General features: G+C 46.4%; 1 protein-coding gene across 4 annotated transcripts in view; it reads left to right on the plus strand.

Moving 5' to 3' along the window:
- RALGAPB (Ral GTPase activating protein non-catalytic subunit beta) overlaps positions 1 to 22,985 on the plus strand; it is a 72,071-nt gene that overhangs the window by 43,563 nt on the left and 5,523 nt on the right. For all 4 annotated transcript variants that reach the window (XM_065032647.1, XM_065032648.1, XM_065032649.1 and 1 more), the window contains 12 exons: positions 2,798 to 2,980; positions 5,012 to 5,163; positions 7,130 to 7,317; positions 9,417 to 9,523; positions 10,983 to 11,135; positions 11,764 to 11,973; positions 12,929 to 13,087; positions 15,657 to 15,822; positions 18,792 to 18,914; positions 19,614 to 19,750; positions 20,500 to 20,608; positions 22,787 to 22,865. In XM_065032647.1, coding sequence (XP_064888719.1) covers positions 2,798 to 2,980; positions 5,012 to 5,163; positions 7,130 to 7,317; positions 9,417 to 9,523; positions 10,983 to 11,135; positions 11,764 to 11,973; positions 12,929 to 13,087; positions 15,657 to 15,822; positions 18,792 to 18,914; positions 19,614 to 19,750; positions 20,500 to 20,608; positions 22,787 to 22,865 — 1,766 coding nt within the window. The remainder of the gene's footprint in view (positions 1 to 2,797; positions 2,981 to 5,011; positions 5,164 to 7,129; positions 7,318 to 9,416; positions 9,524 to 10,982; positions 11,136 to 11,763; positions 11,974 to 12,928; positions 13,088 to 15,656; positions 15,823 to 18,791; positions 18,915 to 19,613; positions 19,751 to 20,499; positions 20,609 to 22,786; positions 22,866 to 22,985) is intronic.

The raw sequence follows: 22,985 nt of genomic DNA on the forward strand, positions 1-22,985 counted from the left end.
AATTTCTTCTCAAATTTAAGTGGAACCTCCTGTGTTCCAGTTTGCACCCATTGCCCCTTGTCCTGTCCCTGGTTGTCACCAGAAGAGCCTGGCTCCGTCCTCCTGACACTCCCACTTTCCATCTTGATCCCCATGAATGAGTCACCCCTCAGTCTCCTCTTGTCCAGCTCCAGAGCCCCAGCTCCCTCAGCCTTTCCTCACACGGGAGATGCTCCACTCCCTTCAGCGTCTTCGTGGCTGTGCTGGACTCTCTCTGCTCCTGTTGCACTAGCCGGGTGGCTCCTGCCCTTTCTCATGGATTCCCATCTGTTCTGGGCTTCTGGTTTTGCACTGCAGCGGATCCATCTGCCGCATGAGGTTGCAGAGTTGAGGAGAAACTCAGCACTGAGCTTCCAGTGGCAGCACAGGGGCCTGGGCCGTTGGATTTCAAGCCCACGTGAGCCATTTCTCAGAGCTTTGCTTTGCTGGTCTGTTCAGTGTGCAACAAGACTTAAAAACAAGAGATTTTCCTGCTCTTAGTTGGCAGATTGCAAATACGCCAGGGTATTAAACAACTTAATTGCCCTGCTTGTACCTGCTTTTCCCCTTCCATCTCATATTGGAAATAGCTTTCTGAGCTTAGAAAATGATAGTGTATTTCTAATATGAAGGCATTACTTCTTCAGAGCTTATCTTGATTCAACAGCAAACAACTGAACTCAAAGCGACTAGATGGGGGAGGGCGTTTTTTGTTGAGAAATAAAATGCCCTTTTCTGCTTGAGGCCTCTTGTCCCCAAGCTGCATTTCGTGATGTTTCTTAAGCAAAAGCCCATGTATTTACAACAGCCACCGTGACCTGGAACGACCGTTAAGCTTTTCCCATCACATTCCCCCAGGACCTTGACAGATCTCTCTGAAATGTGTGTCTCAGGCATTTTTTAGGGCGTAGAGTCAGCACAGAACCATGTTGAACTGGGGGCTTATTTATTTATTACTGCAGCAGCACGAGCTGAAGGAGGCATTTGAAAGTGTTGTGCAATGAGTTAACGTATGGTTATTGCATCTTATAGAGCATCATACAGAACCAGGGGTTCCCTGTGGTTTATGTGGTTAAGTCAGGGGGTTGGTTGGTTGGGGTTTTGTGGGTTTTTTGTGTGTGTTTGTTTTTTTTCCTCTTGACTTGCAATGAGGTGGGTAAGAAGATACATTATCTTTTCAAAAACCTATGCAGTTTAATATTAAGTATTGTAATATTAGTATATTCTCATGCAGCTGAAGTAATTCTTGCTCTGGGGTATCTTGGATATCTTTTTTGCTTCCTAACAAAGAGGGTAGGGAGAGATCACCTCTTACTGCAGAGCGGGGAGTGGAGAACCGGTTCTGCTTGTGCCTTTGGAGGTGACAGGTCTCAAAGCCTTTCCCAGCTCAGGGGCTGCCCTGCTTCAGCACCAGCTTAGCAGTGGGACTTGGTAAATCGGAAAATCCTGTTTCCTGCAGGAGTGCTGGTTCACCAGCCTGCTTTTCATAGGCTCATCTGGAGGGGACTCTGTTTGCTGCGGACCTTACACTTCTGAAGGTAACTCTGCCTTCACCCCTCTTTGTGGAGAACAGCTGCTGGTGGCACCAGCAAGACCAACCACTGTCGTGCTGGGATAAGGGTGCACCCTCATGAGTAAAGCTTTACACGGCATGGGCAGAGGAGGAAAACTGACTGTTCATGTGCCAAGTCACAGGCTGGGAAGAAAACAAAAGAGAATTCAGTTCTTTGGTTTTATAATGTAGATCCTCATGTCTCTGTACCAGGCTCTTCACTCGGCCTCTGCTCTGAGCCTGGTGCCCTGGAGCCCTGAGTTGGGAGAGAAGCTGAGGAGGTTTTGCAATGAGTCCTGGTGGGGGTTATGGGGATTTTTGCTGGTTTTCTGTCCCTTTTTCACTGGTGAAAGTTCCTGTGCTGACGAAATATAGGGCAACAAAGATGCTGAAGGGAGTGGAGCATCTCCCGTGTGAGGAAAGGCTGAGGGAGATGGGGCTCTGGAGCTGGACAAGAGGAGACTGAGGGGGGACTCATTCATGGGGATCAAGATGGAAAGGGTGAGTGTCAGGAGGATGGAGCCAGGCTCTTCTGGGTGACAACCAGGGACAGGACAAGGGGCAATGGGTGCAAACTGGAACACAGGAGGTTCCACTTAAATTTGAGAAGAAACTTCTTCCTGGTGAGGGTGGCAGAGCCTGGCCCAGGCTGCCCAGGGAGGTTGTGGAGTCTCCTTCTGTGCAGACATTCCAACCCGCCTGGACACCTTCCTGTGTAACCTCATCTGGGTGTTCCTGCTCCATGGGGGGATTGCACTGGATGAGCTTTCCAGGTCCCTTCAACCCCTGACATACTGGGATGCTGTGAAATATGCCTAGTGGGAAGTTACGTGAGCAGAATGAAGCCCCATGGAATGGAGACTTGGCAGTGAGGAGTTCTCAGAGGTACAGAATGGGTTGGTAGGGCTGAAGGAGAGAGGTATTTACCCCAAATAAGTTTAAAATACTGATTTATTCAGTGCTTAGTTTCTTACCAAACTATATTGGTACCACTCTTGCTCTTGGAAACCAAGCCATGCAACATAGTGGCACCTCAACACAGCAATTCTTTCCTTTAAGTTTCAATACCCATTGCTGTTAAATGCTTTTACCCACATCTTTTAAGCTGTAATCCTAAAAGAGCTCAACCATTTATTCCTATTTCTTAAAACTGCATTGAAAAAAGCTTTTTCAAACCGTTTCTTCTCTGGAAGATTCCTGTGGAGCTCTCTTGTTTGCTGTGCGCAGGTGAAGGTGGTGGTGGACTCCTCGGATCGCAAGAGAGCCATCAGCTCCGTGTGCAGCTACATTGTGTACCAGTGCAGCCGCCCGGCCCCGCTGCACTCCCGCGACCTGCACTCCATGATCGTCGCCGCCTTCCAGTGCCTCTGCGTCTGGCTCACCGAGCACCCCGACATGCTGGACGAGAAGGTCGGCGTCTCTGCTCGATAGATTGTGATGCTTTTTGTGCCCAACCTGTCCTTGATGCAGTTGGTTAGTTCTCAAAAGTATATAGGAAGTTCAAAACTAGTCTCTGTGCAAAGTAGTTTTGAATTTTGATTTCTACTCTTTATTCACCAAGAACAGTTTTGGCTTTAAAATTGCCTTTCATGCTTCTGAGAATGTCTCGATCTTTCTTTTTGCGTTGTGAAACTGGAAAAAGAAGAAAACCAGAAAAAAAACCCTCAGAAACTGAAAAGAGAAATATGGGAACTAATGGCCTATGTATATTATAGTTTGCCAAAAGTAATGTCTCTTCTTATTCCTCAGCTCTTACCTGACTAAAACATTTTCTAGACTTAACGGAATTCCTTGGATGCAAATATCTTTATAATCGTAGCGTGTTTCACCAAGAATCCAGTGATCTAGGAGCTGAGCAAGGCTCAGTTCAATAGCTGAACCCAAGACGGAGTTTGCTGGGAAGCCTTAACAGTGCAGGAAATGAGAGATGCGTGTTTCCAACAGCCTTCTGTGCTGCTGTTCAACAACCAAACACAATGCATCTCTTCATTGTTGGTCTCCTAGAGACAGCTCAGAGATATTTCCCTATTCTTATATACAATGTATATTAATATATATTATAGAATATTTTAATATAGGTTTATATAGAACATATGTTTTCAATATCTGTATATTTTGTTTATGTCTTTTCTATGGCATAGATAAAAATATGTGTATTTTCTTAAATGAAAATTGCAAACCCACAAGTGGGACTTTAAGTAAAGGTGCTTTCTGTGTGCGCTTTGGGGCTCTGGCGTGGCAGCAGGTGGTCAGGACAAGATGCTTTCCCTGGATGTGGCACTGCATAGCTTTACTGAGTTCCATAATGCTTTATTTCCTTTCGTTAGTTTCTTTATTTTGACTATCATTGCATGCCGAGATAGTTTTACACACTGTGTGTAGTACATACTGGACACTTAGTAGCTCATTCCAAGTCGTGATAGCCAGCTGGGAACCTTTCAGTGCATTCACAGGTATGAGAATTGTGATTTTCCAAGGGTGTCACCTTATATTTGCTTTGAATTTCAGCTGCTGTTTCACTAGCCAGTGCTGTGAACTCCTGTAATTCTTCACAGTTAGTGTTTGCATCTCAACGCTGGTTGATTTTGCTCTGTAAGAAAACTTTAATCTTCCTCTTCACCAATTTTCTGCATCAATTCTGAGTATAAGGAAGGATACAGGCCAAGACGTAGAACCCTGCCTGGTGTCTGGTGGTAAAAACCGACCCCTTGTGTTCCATTTTTAGCCAGTTATTTATTAATGAGAACGCTTTCCTTGTTGTTCTATAGCTCAAGCCATAAGATTTGAACCTTTGCTATTGCAATTCCGATATTTTCAGCAAGTGATTTTGTGACGAGCAACACTTGTGAGTCACACCTGCAGCTGTGCCGAGCGCTGGCCTCTCCTGGAACAGATCTGCTGTTGCTGTGTACTTCTAGAATTACCATTATTGTTTCTCTTGATGAAGTAGATACCATGATATATTTTACTTCTGGCAGCTGTTGGCAAGCAAAAGATTTGGAAGAGGATTTCTTGAGATTTTCCATATGAGTTCATTCTTAATGCGCTTAATTAAAAGTTCTGCAGAGTGTCTCAGAAATGCATTTATTATCTCTTTAAATATGTTTACGTTTTTCAGTTGCATTCTAAGTCCTCTTGGCAGTTTTGTACATATGTAATCATATGTAATGGAATATACAGTCTGTATGTATTTATTCAGAGCACTTTCGACCATTAGAATACAAACATAAGAAGACATCTGTCGATGGAGAAAATATTGTTCCTACAGCAAATGTGATCTTGTTCCCACACTGTCTATTAGAATAATCTTCTGCATTTATTTCTGAGCTCATATTACCAGCAGTACTTTTTTTCAATCAATGGTATATCACTCTTCAGCTGAGGTCTTGAAGACATCTATCAAAGCACTTCTGCTTTAAGGTGGTTCCTTCTGTGTTTTAGGATTGTTTGAAAGAGGTGCTGGAGATTGTGGAGCTGGGCATTTCAGGAAGTAAATCCAAGAACAGCGAACAGGAGGTCAAGTACAAAGGAGATAAGGAGCCCAACCCCGCATCCATGAGAGTGAAGGATGCTGCTGAAGCTACCCTAACATGGTATGGGATTTGTCAGAGTGCGTTTACTCTTTGGCATTGCCTTGTCTGAGTGTTTTAATTAGGGATTCTCAGCTGGTGACATCTCTGTGCCGTACCAAGAGCATTTGAAAAGTCAGCAAGAGGCTCCCTGTGTTGTGCCTGTTGGGCAGGGCTGCTGAACACCTCCTGTCACAGGTGTTCAGATCACAGAGTGTCAGGGGTTGAAGGGCCCTGGAAAGCTCATCCAGTGCAATCCCCCCATGGAGCAGGAACACCCAGATGAGGTTACACAGGAAGGTGTCCAGGCGGGTTGGAATGTCTGCAGAGAAGGAGACTCCACAACCCCCCTGGGAAACCTGGGCCAGGCTCTGCCACCCTCACCGGGAAGAAGTTTCTTCTCAAATTTAAGTGGAACCTCCTGTGTTCCAGTTTGTACCCATTGCCCCTGTCATTGGTTGTCACCAGAAGAGCCTGGCTCCATCCTCTGACACTCCCCCTTTCTATATTGATCCCCATGAATGAGTCCCCCCTCAGTCTCCTCTTGTCCAGCTCCAGAGCCCCAGCTCCCTCAGCCTTTCCTCACACGGGAGATGCTCCACTGAAAAAAGAAAAAAGATGCCTGTGATTGCATCTTCCCCCTGCCAGCATCTTCCTTGGGGAGCACAGCCCAGCGCTCTGCAGCCCCGCTGCTCTGCGCCCTCTGCACACAGCAGCTCCCTCCACCTCCCCCTTGACCTGTTCATCCTGTCTCTCCATTCCCCCTGATCCTCAGCCCCACAATTGTCCCGTCCCCACCTTGCTGGGGGGACCGATAGTCGCCGTCTCCCGTGTGGTGCAGCAGGGAGAAGCTGCTGCAGGACGGGGTGTTGTTCTGCCCACAGCGTTGGGTTTGCTTAACATATTTGAGAGGTTCTGCAGGAAATGCAGTAACAGATAACGTGTGGGTTGGGAGGGGAAACAGAGAGGAAAATGGAGATTTACTCCAGAGAAGCTGCAAAGCACTGTTTACTAGATGAACAGCATGGTGGTAGACAGGACAGATTGAGGATGGGCAGGATAAATATGTTTTGCAAAAGGCAGTAGCTGCTTTCTCTTTTTGCTCTGCTTTGCAATAAAATTGTTATAGTCTTTACTGTTAGTAAAAACAACTGTGTAATTTCCAGAATAAAAACAACTGCTTGTTGGAACTTTTGTCCAAACCTTTTTCGTTGCCTAAAAGTGCCTGTTTCCATTTAGAGAGATGAAATTATCTGTTCTCAGAGCAAAGCAGAAAAGTGTGTGAGGAGGACTTAAACCCTTATTTTTGATCTGGATGGTGGTGTGTAGAGTGAAGTCCTGAGTTAGATCGTGTGATCTTCAGTCTGACACTGGACAAGTCTCATCGTTTCCTGCCATAGACATTTTCAGTTTCTAATAGTGTTGGGTAGATCCCGTGCAATGTGGGATGATTAAATCGGTAGGTGCAGGAGCCACCCAGGGCCGTGGCTCCGAGCAGGTTGGTGCTGTTGGCCACCCCTGGAGTTCTCCCAGTTCCCATCCATGGTGGTCATGCTGCTCTGACCCTGGGTCTGTCTTAAACAGTTTTAAGTTAACGTAATCCGTGCTTGAAGAACATAACGACAATCATAACTAGCGCATCTACCATGTCTGCTTTGCTTGCTGATAGAAGAGTGGGATACAACCATGGATGATTGTCTCCAATTATCCATAATCTTACAAGAATGAACATTAAAAAAGCTGTGGAAGGGTACAGATTTTCATGCTTTAAAGCATCTTTATATCTTTATGTATCGTTCTGTAGATAGAGTGCTCTTCTCTGTAGGTTTTCATGTATGTTTTTCTGGAGTTACTGGTTTTAACACAAACTGCTGGTAGGGTAACTGCTACATCAAGATAGAAATTAAGAGTGTGAGTGAAGATCTGTGCTTGTGTGGAACAGTTTGTCTTCTTAACCTGTCATAACTCCCAACGTTTTTCTCACTTGCAGTATTATGCAGTTACTTGGAGCATTTCCCTCTCCCAGTGGCCCCGCGTCTCCTTGCAGCTTGGTGAACGAAACCACGTTAATTAAATACTCTCGTCTGCCTACCATAAACAAGCATAGCTTCCGTTACTTCGTTTTGGATAACAGTGTCATCCTGGCGATGTTGGAGCAGCCTCTAGGGAATGAGCAGAGTAAGTTCATACTTCTCAATTCCTTCTTCCTCTGGTTAGAACTCTGCGTGTGGAGCTGCAAAACAAAGGTGCTTCGTCAAGTGTCTGATGTTTCAGGGCTTTCCTGTTCTGCGGGTGTGCGATTGAGCAGAGTGTTGTTCTGGGGTGAAGCGGTGGGAATAACTTCAGTGTCACTGACAGTCCAACACATACAAGCCCATCCAAATTGTTCATGCATCTGGCTGTGCCTTTCACCCTGTTAGCTCAGAGACTCACAGCTGATTGCCATCTGAATTATTGCTGATGGACAAAAGCAGTAGCGTTACAGTTTCAAAATATCCTTGTTCATAAAGGGATGAAAATATAGAGATTGCAGAACGTTTGATGGGGATAAGTGCTCACCAGATGGTTGATGTGACACCTTTATGCTTGCACAGTTGCTTTTGCTTGGTTTAGGTCTCATGTTACTAAATGTTTCAGTGGGTGCTTCCAGCTCAAATAATTTAAGTGCTCAGGAGCTGTTATAACGTTCCTGTGTCCACCCTGTTCTGTCAATGACACCTGCTGTGAAGGAGATCTGTCACAGCTGAATCTAACTTGCTTCAGCCACATGTTTTCACCATCAAAAATACATATAAAAAAAATCTGATATTAAATTACACGATGCTTTGAATTGGATAACTGATCCCCCGTAAGTCTTCATGTATCAAGGCATTACCTAACAGAGTAGATTAAAATTCTCTTTATGCTCTGTTAGTTTAAGACTAATGTCTGTTAGATCTGCTGCTCTGCTACAGATATATTCTCCTCATCTATGGACAGGATGGAGTCTAGATACTAGCCTTGAAAACAGGCTGCACAGAACCTCCTGAACTGGCTGCAGGAAGCTGTTCTTTTGAGCTGTGCTCCAGCCTGGCTGGGATCGCTGCCCGGATCTCGCAGCAGGTGCTGGCGCTGGGAGCCTCTGCCACGCGTCACCGCAGCCCGCGCTGGCACGGTGTGTTCCTGACCCGGGTGCAGCAGGGCACGCCTGAACGGCCAGGCACCCTTACTCTGCCTCTGCTAAACGCATTGCTGAGGTATCCTGTAAACGGTTAGAATCTCAGATTAGATTATTTTTCTCTTGCTGTGCATAATTTATAATTCAAAGGGGATTTGTCAGTAAGATTAATTGCAGTAATGCACAAGTTCATCAGGTCACTTTTGAGGCAGATCACTGATGTGGGTGACTGTGGGGAGCGAGTTTGGTTTGTCCATATGTGCTTATATAGCTGTGCTGTGCCCTGTGCTTTCCCTGAAATCCTGGGTAAGGAATATATATCTGCTAGTTACCTGGTGGCGTCAATTTGTGGTTTATGTGTGCAAAAGATAAATATAAATAATTTTGGAAAGAAAAACTGTAGAGGTATGATGGTCCCTCTTCTAAGGTGGCTAATATCAGTGGCCTTTTAAGTCTCAAGACTGCAGTGTTAAAACTCATTGTGTAAGTTAAAGCACCTCAGGAATCTGCAGCCGACCCTCCTGATGTGAACAAGGTCAGCACGGAATTCAGAGCAGGACAGCACAGCCCGACGTTGTCCGAGGAGGCCTCGAAAACCTGTGAGGACAGCTGCTGTGTCCCTGCTCCTTGCGGGGGAAATCTTGCCACGATATGAAGTCAGAACCTTCCCCTGTCTTAGCTTGGCCACTATCTCTTGTCCTTCCGCTGTTGTGTCTGTTATTTGTGTGGGACCTTTACAGAAGGTCATGAAAGGATCATGGAAAGTGTGTCCCCATATGGTCTTACCAGAACACGCAGTGGCCAGACTATCTTTTTTTATTTCCTGGAGATAAGTTGGAGAGAAACAGTGATCTGCATGAATTTGCATGAAAGTTACTTTTAATGGTGAAATGAAGTTGGCAGTTATTGAACAGACCCCAGAGCAGAGCAGCAGCTCCTGCTGCAGAGAGCAGCGTTACTTGCTCCACACCAGGAGTTGTCTTTGGGGTCAGGGAGGAGTCAACCTTGAAAACAAAACCTCTGGCGTCATGCCTGCGTTTCTTTCTGGTTAAATTATTGCACAGTGAACTGTTTGCAATTTATGATGATGTGTTATTCTCTTCACCCATGTGCTTTGCAGATGACTCTTTCCCCTCGGTCACGGTTTTGATCCGTGGGACATCTGGAAGATTTGCATGGGCCCAGCAACTCTGTCTTTTACCAAGAGGAGCTAAAGCAAATCAAAAGGTCTCTATCAAAGCCCGTAAAGAAATCTTTAACTTAGAGATGTTCAGCAGAAATTCCACTAATGTGAGACAGCCCCACAGAGCTGGTGATTATACATTAAGGCTGAGCCACGGGGCCGTTAGCTGTAGGTAATGTGACACATCTCTGGTGACTCTTTACGACTTGTGATTAATATGAAATACAGGCTGTGAAAGTGCTGTTGTCTCCTAGACTTGTTTAAGGGGAGGGGGCATTCTCCTTTTTTTTCCGAAAGCATCTTCTGAAGTGCAGGGGCAATGGACGGTGCATTTAGTGAGTAGGCACGAGTGGTGATGCTGATTTTAGGACGTCAGACAAAGCCCTTGCAGCAGTGGGAGCGCAGTCTGGAGGTGCAGAGCAAGATGCTGCAGAGGGAACAGCAATTCAAGCTAGAAAGCCCAACATTGCAAAGAAGGCTGCAAACCTGCTGTGAATAAAAGTGTTATCTAAGTGAGCTCTGGAGAGGAGAAGTGGAGGAGAAATACCCCAATCTCATTTTATAGTGAAATCTCTTATTGCAGTTGTCTAGTGGAGCATGTCCTTGTGTTATCAACATTTCTGTCTGTTTGTGAACTTCTGCAAATCTTTGAACTCTTCATGTGGCCCTCGGTAAAATAAAGGGAATAATCCTGTGTGTGCAGCGAGGGCCCGTGAGCCTCAGCCGTGCTGTTCCCGCTGGGTGAAGTGGTCTCTGGGCAGCCCGGGAGCCGTGCTGACCAGCTTTAAGGGAACTTTTCCAACTTAAAAGCATTCTATACCTTTAACAGATTTGCCCTTTTGAAGCACAATTGTTAGTAAATACATTTATAAAGCAGCACTCAAGATGTAATTAAAGGTCTTGCTTGGTTGGACCTTATGCACCTGCAAATCTGCACCTAGATCTTTTGTCACTTTCATTGGTAACTTCGTGTTGGATTACCTACTAACAATTTAGAACATAATGTGGTAACAACATCCAAATTACATTACAATTCATTACATGAGCCCTTTTCGTATTCCCTCGGTTCATCTTGCTCCTGACCCGCGGCATCGCTGCTGTTCCGTTCCAGGACTTCCCACCTTGGCTTCTTGTGGTAGTCAGCAGGGTTAAAACAGAGGCTTCTCAAACACTTGTGAGCTTTTGCTCAGTGCGATTCAAATGGGCAGAAAATAAGATGTAGCCGTGTTAGCTTGCCATTGTATTGCAATTTGCAGCCACCTAGATGGTAAACAGGGTTCACGTGTTCAGGAGTGCAGCCACCAAAATGGGCAGAACGGTGTCTCTCTTAAAATTTACAGCCACATTTTTAATACAAGTCTATTAGTTTAAAGTCTTTAGTGAATGTTTTTGAATGATGGATTGGTGTACTTCTGGTGGTGAAGGGGGAGGGAATGTTTTCAGTCTATCATTGTCTAGTGCTGTGATGCCTTGAATTTAAAAGCTATCCCCCTTTTTTGTCAGACTTTTGTGCCAGAACCTCGGCCAGCCCCTAAAAATGATGTTGGACTGAAATACAGTGTGAAGCATCGCCCTTTCCCTGAAGAAGTGGACAAGATCCCCTTTGTGAAAGCTGACTTGAGCATTCCTGATTTACATGAAATTGTGAATGAGGAAGTAAGTAACTGTCAGTCTCTGACTGAATTTTGTTCTGGGGGTTTTTGTCAGTTCATGAATCACACACTAATGTCTCACTGTAAATAATTTTACTCTTTAGCTTTACTAGTTTCATATTAATGCAGAAATAACCTCTGCAGACTAATGCAGGCTGTGCACTCCTCCAGGAAGAGGGTGATGCCTTGGATGTGTTTGATGGGAGGTGCTGCTCAACGTGTTTTATCGGGGATCTTGGTGTTGCTGGGAAGCAACGACTTGCGTTTTGTTGCTGCTTCTGGGGAAATGGAAGGGAAGGGTTTTTTGAGACCTTCTGGGGAGGAGAGGGGTTTGTGTCTCAAACATATTTTAAAGTTTCACAGTGCCAAATGTGGTTTAGTTTCTGTTCACTTAAAGGGAGAAGCTGCTGCTGATTCTGGATACACAAATTGGCAATAGCTCTCCCATGCAGACGGGGTGCTCAGATGTTCACTCTGTAACGTTGCAAGGCCTTGTTGCCGGTGCTTTAGCAAACCTCCCCATGGTGAAGGTGCAGCTGCTGCTGCACGTGTAACTTACAGCTTCCCTAAACATTGGAGCTGTTCTCTTAGCGTATCTCGGTGGAATCAGCGTTTCACGCAATGTTTTTCAGCTCGAAGAGCGACACGAGAAGCTGAGGAATGGCATGGCCCAGCAGATCCTTTTCGAGGCCTCCATCGATCAGAAGAGTGAAGAGGAGTGGCGGAAGAAGAGCTTTCCCGATCCGGTCACGGAGTGTAAGCCCCCGCCGCCGGCACAGGAGTTCCAGACAGCGCGCCTCTTCCTCTCTCACTTCGGGTTTCTCTCGCTAGAGGCATTGAAGGTGACCTGATAGTTCTTAGTGTTGTGCAAATGCCCTCAGTACCCACATGGGCTGACCTGGCAAAAGAAGAAAAGTACTTTTTGTTAGTGGAAGATCTCCTGTGTAATTCCAGCTGCCATTAAGCTGTAGTCTAATCAAGTGAAGGGCTGGATTCCCCTCTTCCAGGGCTGTGAAAGGCTGTGCCTGGAGCTGAACACGCTCTGAATAGGTGGCTGTATCTTTATTTTTGCAGTGGGTACATGAGCTGTCATACTCACATGTTCATACTTGAAATCATTCCCCCAACTTCAGTTAGGTTTTGGGTGGTATTTTGTTTCTGAAACACGGCTGCCTGAGAAGTTTTGCTCCAGCTGTGATTGTGCTGAAGTGGTTTAATCATATAGAAACACTCAGGAATAGCCATTGGTTGTACTTTTCAAAGTTAAAATAACAACAGTTAATAGAGGTGATCCATATTCTTAATTTGAAATATGACATTTAACCTGTGGGTTCTCCCTTGTATTTGCCGCATTTCCTCCCAGAAAACCGTCAACAAAGACAATGGAGCTTTAGCAAAAATGATGTCTAAAAAGTACTTAATATTTTACATATCATTGGTATATAAGTTAGTATGAAACTACACATGTGACTGTGTATAGCTGTGATATTTGGAAAGTGGCTGCTGCTTTTGTTGTGGCAGCTAGCACTGCTTTTAAGCAAAATGTCATGTCTGTTTTGCTGGCAAAATACCATTTTTATTTAATGAGGAGAGGAGAATGCAACAAATTGTCAAACTGTTATGCTCACTGTTACTCATTTACAGTAACAGGGTTATATTGCATCAGGAATTTGTGTATGATTTTGCTCTTAGGAGAAAAGGGAGATTGTTTATATTTTAATGGATTATTATTGAAGCTACAGAGACCTTTTCAGTTAGGAAAGATGTTTAAGCTGCTGAACTCCGTTTATTGCATAGGAACCTGCTAACAGTCGTCTACCTCCTCACCTGATTGCACTTGACTCTGCTCTTCCTGGGTTTTTTGATGACCTTGGCTACTTGGATTTACTACCGTGCCGTCCTTTTGATACCGTGTTCATTTTCTACATGAAGGCGGGCCAGAAAACGAGCCAGGAGGTGAGTGCGAGCGGAGGGCGCCAACTGGCCTGTATTGTCTTGTGTTAAGTAATCCTCACGCGAATAAAGCATCATTGCTAATGAGTGGAGCATCAGAACCGGGAGGCCTGGGCTTTGTGTTTATTCACAGTGTGAGCTGTAACAAGTCACTGCAATCTCTTTTCTGTAGGTTGAAGCACATTACCCACATTTAGGATTTTTATCACATCTTTTTAATATATATTTTTATAGAGAGAGTATATATTAAAGTTATCTGTTCTGTCCTTACTGTTCTTATTTGTAGAGCTCAAAGATTCATATCAGAAATGCACTTCAGCTTTGTTGGCTGAGCTTGCAGGGAAGGTCGCAGTTGGTTCCAGGAATGTGCAAAGTCCAGGTGGTTTGGTTTGATTCTGATGTTAAACACATGTTAAAGTAACTTGCAGAAGGCAAGTAAGAAAGTATTATCGCACTGTAAGTCTTTACATGATACTGCTTGCATTCAAACGCAGTTAGGTTAATCAGGTTAATTTGTGCAAATTTAAATCATGACTTCTTTAGACTGTGACCTAGAAAGAAACTCACTAAGACAGCTTGCAGGCTTGTTAGAAAAGGTTGTTTCTATGGTACCTTCTCCTCATTCCATTCACAACTCTCATAGCAAAGACTACAAGTGTAGCTTCCATAATAAATTATTGTCCCATCTCCTTGTGTCACTGTGAACGTACAGTTGACAGAACACCGCAGCGCCTTCTGCTTTTGTGTGGAATTCACTAGTTCTTGAAACCAGGATCGTTCCGTTTGACTCTTCAGGTTGCCGTTCAGAGCAGCCGGTGCACGGTCTGTCCATCTCCAGAGTCGCTGCAAAACAAGCTACACCAGTTTGCCCTCCAGCCGGGATGTGCCCTCGCTGAGCCAGCAGAATGCTTTTTTCCCATCTGATGCTCATATGCTCTTATGGATTTAGACAGCTGAGATTACTTAGTCCTGCAGAACTTGCTTGCCTTTGGAAACCCAATTAGCATGGGGTTTGCCATGTAGATTTAATAAAAAATGTTAGCCTTTCAGCTCATGTCTCTATGAACCTGAGCTGAGGGAGACACTGATACTGCCCCTGCCTGTGGAAGGACTGGTGGCTCATTTCTGTCCTGTTTGGTTTTCAATATTGACGGGAGAGAGAGATCGAAGCGCAGCTGTGACGGGCTCAGCTCTGGGCAGGGCCGTGCCTGCGTGTGCCGGTTCACACCACATCAGCTCGCAGAGGTGACCCCGCGCTCCTGTCCCGGGGAGAGGTGACAGCTGCTGCATCTGCTGCCGCACAGCCCACGGTAGTGGCCTCTGGCCTGCTGGGGATTGTGTTAGGCCCCCTTTTGAGAAGGGTCTCATGGCATTTATTTATACAGGGTAATGAAACTGCCCGAACACTTTCTGCATCATTATACTTCACATCATTAAGTGTCCTTTGTAAATACCCCCTTGCCCTTGTTTTACTCTAAATTCTTCTTTTGAATGGTCTCAGGTATAAAACCATATAGTTGTATAAAGCCTGAGCTTGCCTATTTTCTGAAATTGCTTTCTGAACTGCACTTGATCCATTCTGAAGCGCAGCTATGACTTCTGCATGCTCAGTAATGAGAATAATAGTAATATTTCAGTGCAGCATGTCTGGTCACTGCTGAATATTGAACAAGGCATTAGGATGGGGTGCCAGGGCCACATGGATATGAGGAGCCTCATGTCTGGCAGCTTTTCCTCCCAGCACGTGTTGCTGCAGTGTCTGTCCTGCTGGAGCCTGCGTCCCCGCGTCCGGCCCCGCACAGACAGACACCAAAGACGCTCCTGCCACAGAACAGATTCTCTCGTGGTCCAGAAAGGAGGGACGTGTTGCACAGCATTGACTGTTCCACGAGTCCCAGTGGTTCTGCTAGGCCAAATCACAAACCATCCATGTCACCTTCGTGCCATTTGGTGAAGGTCTCAGCTTGGCCACAATGAGATAAAAGTTGCCTTTGGATGTGGAAACATCCCAGATCTCTATAAGAAGTAGGATTGAGGTTCAAAGTGAAGAGCGCAGCGTGACATCTGATTAAAGTGCGTGCTCAATCCTGCTGGACATGGTTTTGCAAAATCTGTTTTGTAATTTAATGTGTGGTGAGGCCTGACTACTAAATCACTGCATGTCGTGTACAGGTGAGTAGTGATAAAATACCTTTCTCCTAAAATTTCACCCCAGTTTAGTAGTGAAAATTGTCTATAAAATTCTCATGTTACATTTGGTGCTAATGCAGATTCTGCACTGAACGGTTCTGTGGTTTATCCCTGATGAGTAGATAAATCTAGTTTCTGGCAGTTTGATAACTATTTTACAGGCTTTGGCAATGATGGCAGAAAGACAAGCTGATCAAATAGGCAGAATGGCAGGATGCAGGGCAGCAGGGAGCAGTGTCTGTGTAGAAAGTCTGGGGTTCCAGGCTTGTTGACCAGCTATATTTGGGCAAAACCACAAAATTTGGATTTAAAAAAGTGGGGGAGGAAGAGAGCTGCTTCCTGGAGTCTCCTGTGCCTACCAGGGTGCTGCTGGTTGTTTCAGATCCTGAAGAACATGGAGTCTTCCAGAATTGTGCAGCCGCACTTCCTGGAGTTCCTGCTGTCCCTGGGCTGGTCGGTTGATGTGGGGAAGCACCCGGGGTGGACTGGCCACGTCTCGACCAGCTGGTCCATCAACAGCTGCGGTGACGAAGAGGGACCTGAACAAGGTAAGACACAGTAACTGGTGTAATAGCAAATTCAAATGTTTAACTCCTTTAGGAGACAATTAATTTAAAATTTCTTGCTCCTGGTTACCTTTCTAAGCATTTGCTTAGAGAAAGGAACGTGTCAATATTAAGCTTCAAGTCAGAGTGATCAAAACTAATGTCTGTGTGTTATCGGAAGTAGCCTCAGCAAGAAGCCCCTGTGCTACGTTTTTAGCAGACTTGGTGAGTCTTTAATCTATTATCCAAAAGCAGCGTTCAGGTGAAAACGGGCACAGATTGTGCTGCATATTGGCAAATAGACTTAAAATACTGTGTTATTTTTAGTGTCCTGTAAGTAGATGAAATGAGATGTTGACTAATAAGTGAACCTTGTGCTCGTGCTTGGTAGGAAGGGATGAAAACAAGTTGCTGTTTGTAGGTCACGGTGATTGGAGCCCACACACACTCTTCTGTCCTGCTTCATTTACTCTGCATTTTTCCACTAGAGCAACTCCTCCTCCGGGCTTGTCGTACCCCGCGCTCTCCCCATTCTGTCAACCAAAATGATCCTCAGGGCAGAGAACGCTGCCCAGGGCGCTGAACTGGAGCTCGGCTGCATTTCTGCCTTGAACAACTTAATGGAATTACCTGAGGTTAGGGTTCAGTGCGGTGCATGGTCACTGCTGCAAGGGTCAGGCCTTTCTTGGTGAGCTTCAGAGCCTCTGCTGTGGGCACACGGAGGCGTTGGACGGGCCGGTCCAGCTTGTTCGTTGTGTGTGATGTGCTGTTTGCGTCAGGCGCCGCACCATTCATGCTGCAGTTGCTGAAGCAGCGATGTCGCTCTTGCCCTTCGCTGTTCTTCAGAAACGCTCTTCAGTGTGGCCAGCCGAAGGCTTCTGTGTTCATGTGTAGAATAAAACTGGAAATGCTGGGGAGAGGTGAAGAGAACAGAGGCAAGGCTTTCTCTGAACAAGTCAGGGCAGGTTATGAACGGGCCAGGTCTCGGTTTGGTTTTGCTGTGAGGACGGGTCAGGCGGGGAGCAGAGCCCTCCCCTTCCCAGACCGTGTCCGTGCGGGGGTGTGCAAGGCCGTGCTCTGAATTAGTGAAGCAACTTGTTTGAACGTGGGCTTTTGAACTTGTTTTTTTTTCAGCCGTTTGGATTAGGTTGTAGACCACCAAATAGTTGAATTAATTCAGCAAGTTGGGGGAAGAAGGAACAGAAGCATTCAGGGATGGGGGGGCTACTTCTAATCTGGATCTGCTGGTGGAAAATCCATGAGTGGAGTTGTAACTTTAGCAAGCAATGGCTAAAAACCTGAAATTGTAGATTTGAGGTAGACTTGGACCAACTGGTGGGGATTGCTCACTTTGTTTTGTCCTCCAATCTTTACTATGACTAAAGCTACTTATTTTGTTAAATGTATTTTCTCCTTGTGGATAGCTCTGATGATTAAAAACCTATTCATGAGTCTGGTGTCCTGGCTGGTACCAGCACTGGTGTGGCCAGCGGGCCCAGGGCAGTGACCGTCCCTGTGCTGGGCACTGGGGAGACCAAACTGCGAGTCCTGGGGGCGGTTTTGTGCCCCTCAGGCCAAGAAAGGCCTTGAGGTGCTGGAGCGAGTGGAGAGAAGGGAACGGAGCTGGTGAGGGGCTGGAGCACAAGTGTGATGGAGCGGCTGAGGGACCTGGGGGTTCAGCTGGAGAACAGGAGCTGAGGGGAGACCTTCTGATCTCTGAACTGCCTGAAAGGAGCTTGGAGCCAGGGGGGGCGGGCTCTGCTCCCCAGGAACAAGCGCCAGGAGCAGAGGAAACGGCCTCAAGTTGCGCCAGGGGAGGTTGAGGTTGGATGTGGGAACAATTTCTTCCCCAAAGGGCTGTGGGTCATTGGAACAGGCTGCCCAGGGCAGTGCTGGAGTCACCAGCCCTGGAGGGTTGGACAGACGGACATGAGGTTCTTGGGGACAGGGGTTAGAGGTGGACTTCGCACCATTGGGTTAACGGTTGGACTCGATCTTAAAGGTCTTCTCCAGCCCGAATAAGTCTATGATTCTAGAATAGCTTTCAGTGAGACATGACGAAGATAAATTCACGGGCATATACTTTGGTTTTGTTCACCTGCATGCCTCCAAAAGCAAAGAAGTTCTTGAACAGCTGGGTTGGGCTGTGGCGCTGCTCCCCGAGAGCCGTGGGCTGGGGTGCAGGGGCGCTCCCGGGGGGGTGGCGCACGGCTCGGGGGCTCCTGTGAGCTGGATTTCACTGGTCCGCTGGTTTTGCTGAGGCAGCCGTCCCAGGATTCCTTCTGTAAAGAGAAATAATTTGGCTTAAAGGCCCGGCTAATGTTTCTGGCGGTGGTATGGGGAAGGACAGTGTGTGAGTGGGGAGGGGGGTGTTTGTACTTTACTTACAGCACTGCTGCACCAGATAATTGTTTTTCCTCTGTACTGTGAAGGCCTGATGCACTGCCCAGCTGTGCCGAGGGAATGAATGGGGTGAGAACAAGGCACTTTGGGTTTGATTCAAAAAGCCTTTTTCTAACTCTCCTTGGCAGAAGAAAATTCATAGAGGAGAGTCTAGAAACTGGCTCGAATGCTGGAATAGACTGAAATGTTAGAATCCTCTGGATATCGATGACTCACTGACTGAAGTCTGCTAGAGGGAATGGTTAGAAATAGCTACTAGTTGAATTCTTGCGGCAGACGTGCTTACTAGACTACTCAGTCCGAGGGAAATAGGGTGTGCAGTACAATGGATTTATGTTCAAAATAAATCTTCTCCCAAGCCACAATGCTGTTTCCTTCCAGATAACAAAGTTTATCTGAGAATGGCTGTTAGCCATGGGATTTGACTGTGAAATCTTCTGATTTTAAAATGAGATTTGTTTGATTTCTTCTCATTGATTGCACCTTGTCTACGGAAGTCTTCCCCCAAGGCAGTGTGGAAAGGGGTAGAGCTTCCTTTTGACTAAATTTTCCTTTTATGTCCATTGCAGATGATCTAATTATTTCAGAAGATGTCGGGGCAAGCATCTTCAACGGGCAGAAGAAGGTGTTGTATTATGCGGATGCCCTGACGGAAATAGCTTTCGTTGTCCCGTCACCAGTGGAGTCCCTCAGTAAGATCGCTTTGTACAAGCTGTTTCCAAAACCAAAGCAACCTTTTTTTGTGTTGGAGAGCTTTTTCAGAAGCAGAACCTAAACAAGCTAACCAGTTGTGTGTTTAGCAAGACCCTTGTCAGAAAGCTACTGATGTTTAAATTACAACATGCTAATCCTTAGACTCCTTCTTAGGGTGGTATCTGTCCTGGGCCCCTTTTTTTCAGTGTCAGTGTCTGTGTGGGTTTGCACAGCGGTGTTGCCGTTACCCTGAGTGTGTCAGGTTGGACGTGTGGCTCACCATTGTTTATCCTGTCCCGCCTTGCACACAGAGCAGCACGTGCACGGCTGCTGCGTGGTGAGCAGCACCGTTCACGACATCGTTTGCACACTAAAACCAGTGTGCAAAAGCTCCCTGGAATAAAAGGGCTGTGAGGAAATGATGGCCATAGGAAGGAGGAGACTGCGTTCTGTAGGGAATGGATGGGACGCTCTGAACCCATAGGCAGCCCTTTCTCGCAGTCTGTTTCAGGGATAACTGGCAGTTCTGCTGCTGAATCCTCTTGCTGCTTTGGAGTGCTGTATGGACTTGGCCGTAAATCTCTGTGTGTTCAGTTTCAAAACTCTTACAACCTTTTTTACTTTCCAAACCTTACATATGGTGACAGCTTAAGATTTTGGCAGAAGACAAAACCCACCTTTGTGCTTCTGGCTTACAGCTGATTCACTGGAAAGCAATGTCTCTGACCAAGAAAGCGACTCCAACATGGATCTCCTGCCAGGAATACTGAAGCAGCAGTCTCTGACGCTCGAGCTCTTCCCCAATCATGCAGACAATCTTAATCCCTCCCAGCGGGTAAGGCAAAACTTGCATTGAAAAATGGCATTGATAGTATATGATCTGGTTTCCTGGCATTTGGAGCAACTTGTTCCTAGCCATTAATCTCTTTAACATCTACTTTTGGTCCTGCCAGAATTTGCACCTGCAGCAGGAGTTGGTAAGATTACATTAATTAAACAAAAAACTTAAAAACGCTAAGTAGTGATAGTCTGCTTACTGAAATCTTGAAGTGCATGCAGGAAAACATATATGCAGTATTTACAAAGTAATTCAGACTCAAATCTGTGCTTGGAAATTTAGGATGGGTAGACACTGGTTCCACTTTTCATACCTACCCAGCTGAAAATAGTGCATGTCGTTTGTGCCTGAAGTATCCGATGTGGAGCTGCTTTTGTATGGCAGCAAAGCAGAAAACAATGAACCCCTGTCACCATTAGCAAAGGATTTACAGCTGCTTATTTCTTGTATAGAGATCACTTCCAAATGTGTATTTAGATACTGATTTAAGATCTTTGAGAACATTAAGAAAAACTTAAACTATCTTTTAAAGATTGGGTATGTTAATTTCTGTGGAATATAAATATTGTGGAGACCCAGATTCCTGTTTCTCAGGGGGTAGTTCCACTGTAGCTGCCCCATCTCAATAGCTGGCAGAGCTTGTGCCTGCCTGAGATCAGAAGGGCTGAGGAGCAGCTGTGGAAATGCTCGTTGGATGCATTACTGCACTCATGACGTTTGCAAATGCTACTCTTGTGTTCAAACAGCTCAGCCCTACATCCAGATCCAAGAGGGTGCCTCAGGGCCGGACCATTCCACCGATGGGACCTGAAACCAAAGTGTATGTGGTCTGGGTGGAACGTTATGATGATATAGGTGCGTAGAAGTTTTCATTGTTCACTGAAGTAACGACAGGGCAGGAACCAGAGGAAGAACTCTGTTCCATTCCTCTGTAAAATGGAGATCCTTATTGATGTCTGTAACCGATGCTTTGAAGAGTCTAAACCAGTTCTTTGATGTTGGAGGGGTGGTCCGTGGGGTGTACATGAATCGGTGGCATGTAGGTCTGTGGATTATTTTAGCTCTGGCAGTACGTGTGAAATGCCGTCATGTGCCACCCCCTTAAGCTTAACACACAAGGCCAGGTGTGCACCCCTGGTTTTGAGCTGCCATCTCCTCAGAGTGGATTTGTTGTTCTTTAAAATAAATTACTTCTGACACCTGCTGCTTCTCTGCTGAAGGGCCCGTCTTCCTATTTGGTTTGATGGAACCTTTGAAATTCTTTTGTGTTCCCTGTTGCGGGAGGGCTGGTTTATCCTGTGCCCGGGGTGCCCGTTTCCTGCGCTGCGGTCCAGGTTCCTTTCTGCGCCTTTGTCCAGGCTGGGTCCTGCTCCTCATGCTGCTTCGTGTGTCGTAGTTCGGTGTTTCCTCTCTGACGCTGGGTCCTGGCTGAGCTGGGAGACTCAGCTTTGCCATCCAGTGCCGGCTGTGGCATGGACAGTGGTGGCAGCTGCCTGCTGGGCTTGGGGAGCCCTGTATCCCCGAGAGCTGCTCGTGTGCTCGTTCCAAGCCACAGCCAAAGCCCAGCAGAGCCTCTAACACTGACCAGGAACCAATACATTCTACCTTTGATTTCTAATCCTGGTTCCTAGTCTGGCAGTAAGGGTGGACCTTAATTAAGCCCTTAGCTCTTCCCAGAGGAAAGCAACCGCCAGAGTGGGAGCAATCAAGAGGGAGTGTAAATTCTCAGGAAGACCACCTTGTCCAAAGCACATCCCTCAGAGCTTCCCTGGGATCAGGAGGTGGGTGTGAGCTTCCACAGCATCGTTTCTGTATCTGACATTGGCCCAGAGGGTGTTCCTGAGCTCCAGGAGCCCCTCAGCCGCTTCAGTTACCAAACTGGTGTCCCTGACCCATTTCTATCATGGGTAGTAGCTAAGGCAGCTCACTGTGGAGCCAGCAACTGTGCTACACGTGCGTGTTTCTGCTTGGCTGCTTCTTTCAGCAGCCAGAGGAATCTCCCGGAGCTCTGGGTCTGAAGCTAAAGAGATGCGTTTGTGAGCCTCAGTAAGCACGGCAGCTGGGTTTGGGGGTGGGTGGCTCTTGAAAGTGGCTGCTAGGCCAGAGGCTTTGCCTTACGCTCTTTATGTTCTTGGATTTTGCCTTATGCTTCTGGAACATCTTTGACTCTGGACAGTGGAAGAGCTGTCACTGCAGTCCGGGCTATCGCCCTGTCCAGCTGCCCACCCTCCATCTCCAGGGACTCCCCTGGTGCTCCATGCTCTCTGCCAGCTCCAGCTTTTGTGTGCTCTTGGCATCCCATCTCCGCTGGAAAAAGGTGTTTATGGGCCTTATACTCTTTCTGTTGGAAGAGGCGTTGGCACCGTCCTGCTGTCTGAACTGCACTTTGTGAATGACCCTCAACATCTCGGTTTCTGCCCCTAAACAAGGTCATGGGAAGTGCCACATCTTCTCCAGGGGGCTGAGTTCTTCTCTTCCTGCACCTTCGTGATCCAGTCACTTGTTACCAAGCACGTGGCAGCAGAGTTGTAGTTTATGGTGAGGATCTCCTCAGCCTGGATTTGAGGAATGGTGCCACGTTTGGTTGGGCAGGGCTCAGAACCATCCGTGTGAGCGCTGGTTTCGGCTGGCATTCCCAGCACTGCTCTTGGGCTGGTTACAGGTGGATAGCCAAGATGCTTATGGAATAATAACTTGAAAGCTCTTTTTGTGATTGGAGTGCTTCACCTCCTTCCTGCTTTCACCGTTCCTTTAGAGATTTAGACCTTTGGGATTGAGAGAATTGGGGTCTGGGGTGTGTTACCTCCCCTGTAGAGAGCAGGATGGCTGAGGTGTCTGTGCACTCCATGAGTGCTTAAGCTTAAAACCAAACACTTTGTATCACTAGCAGTGCCAGAACATCCATGGTGTAAATGCTTGAGGACCGCTTGGTTTTGACTGATAAATAACCGTTTTTTGTAACAAAACAAACAAACAAAGGAACCCCAGAAACTTGGTTACATAAACTTTATTCGGTGCATCCTCTTCTTGCAGAAAACTTTCCCCTCCCTGACCTGGTGTCTGAGACAAGCACTGGTGTGGAAACCACAGCCAATAGTAGCGCTTCCCTAAGGTAAGGCTGCTCTTATTTTAATTCTTAACCTTGGTTCTCGTGGACAGCAGTTTAGGCTGCACTTCAGGAGTCAGGACTGAGATTATTTGCATTCTTCAGCTCTCAAGGCAACCCTGGAAA

This window comes from Columba livia, chromosome 16, assembly GCF_036013475.1.
Source record: "Columba livia isolate bColLiv1 breed racing homer chromosome 16, bColLiv1.pat.W.v2, whole genome shotgun sequence".
Classification (NCBI taxonomy): Eukaryota; Metazoa; Chordata; class Aves; order Columbiformes; family Columbidae; genus Columba; species Columba livia.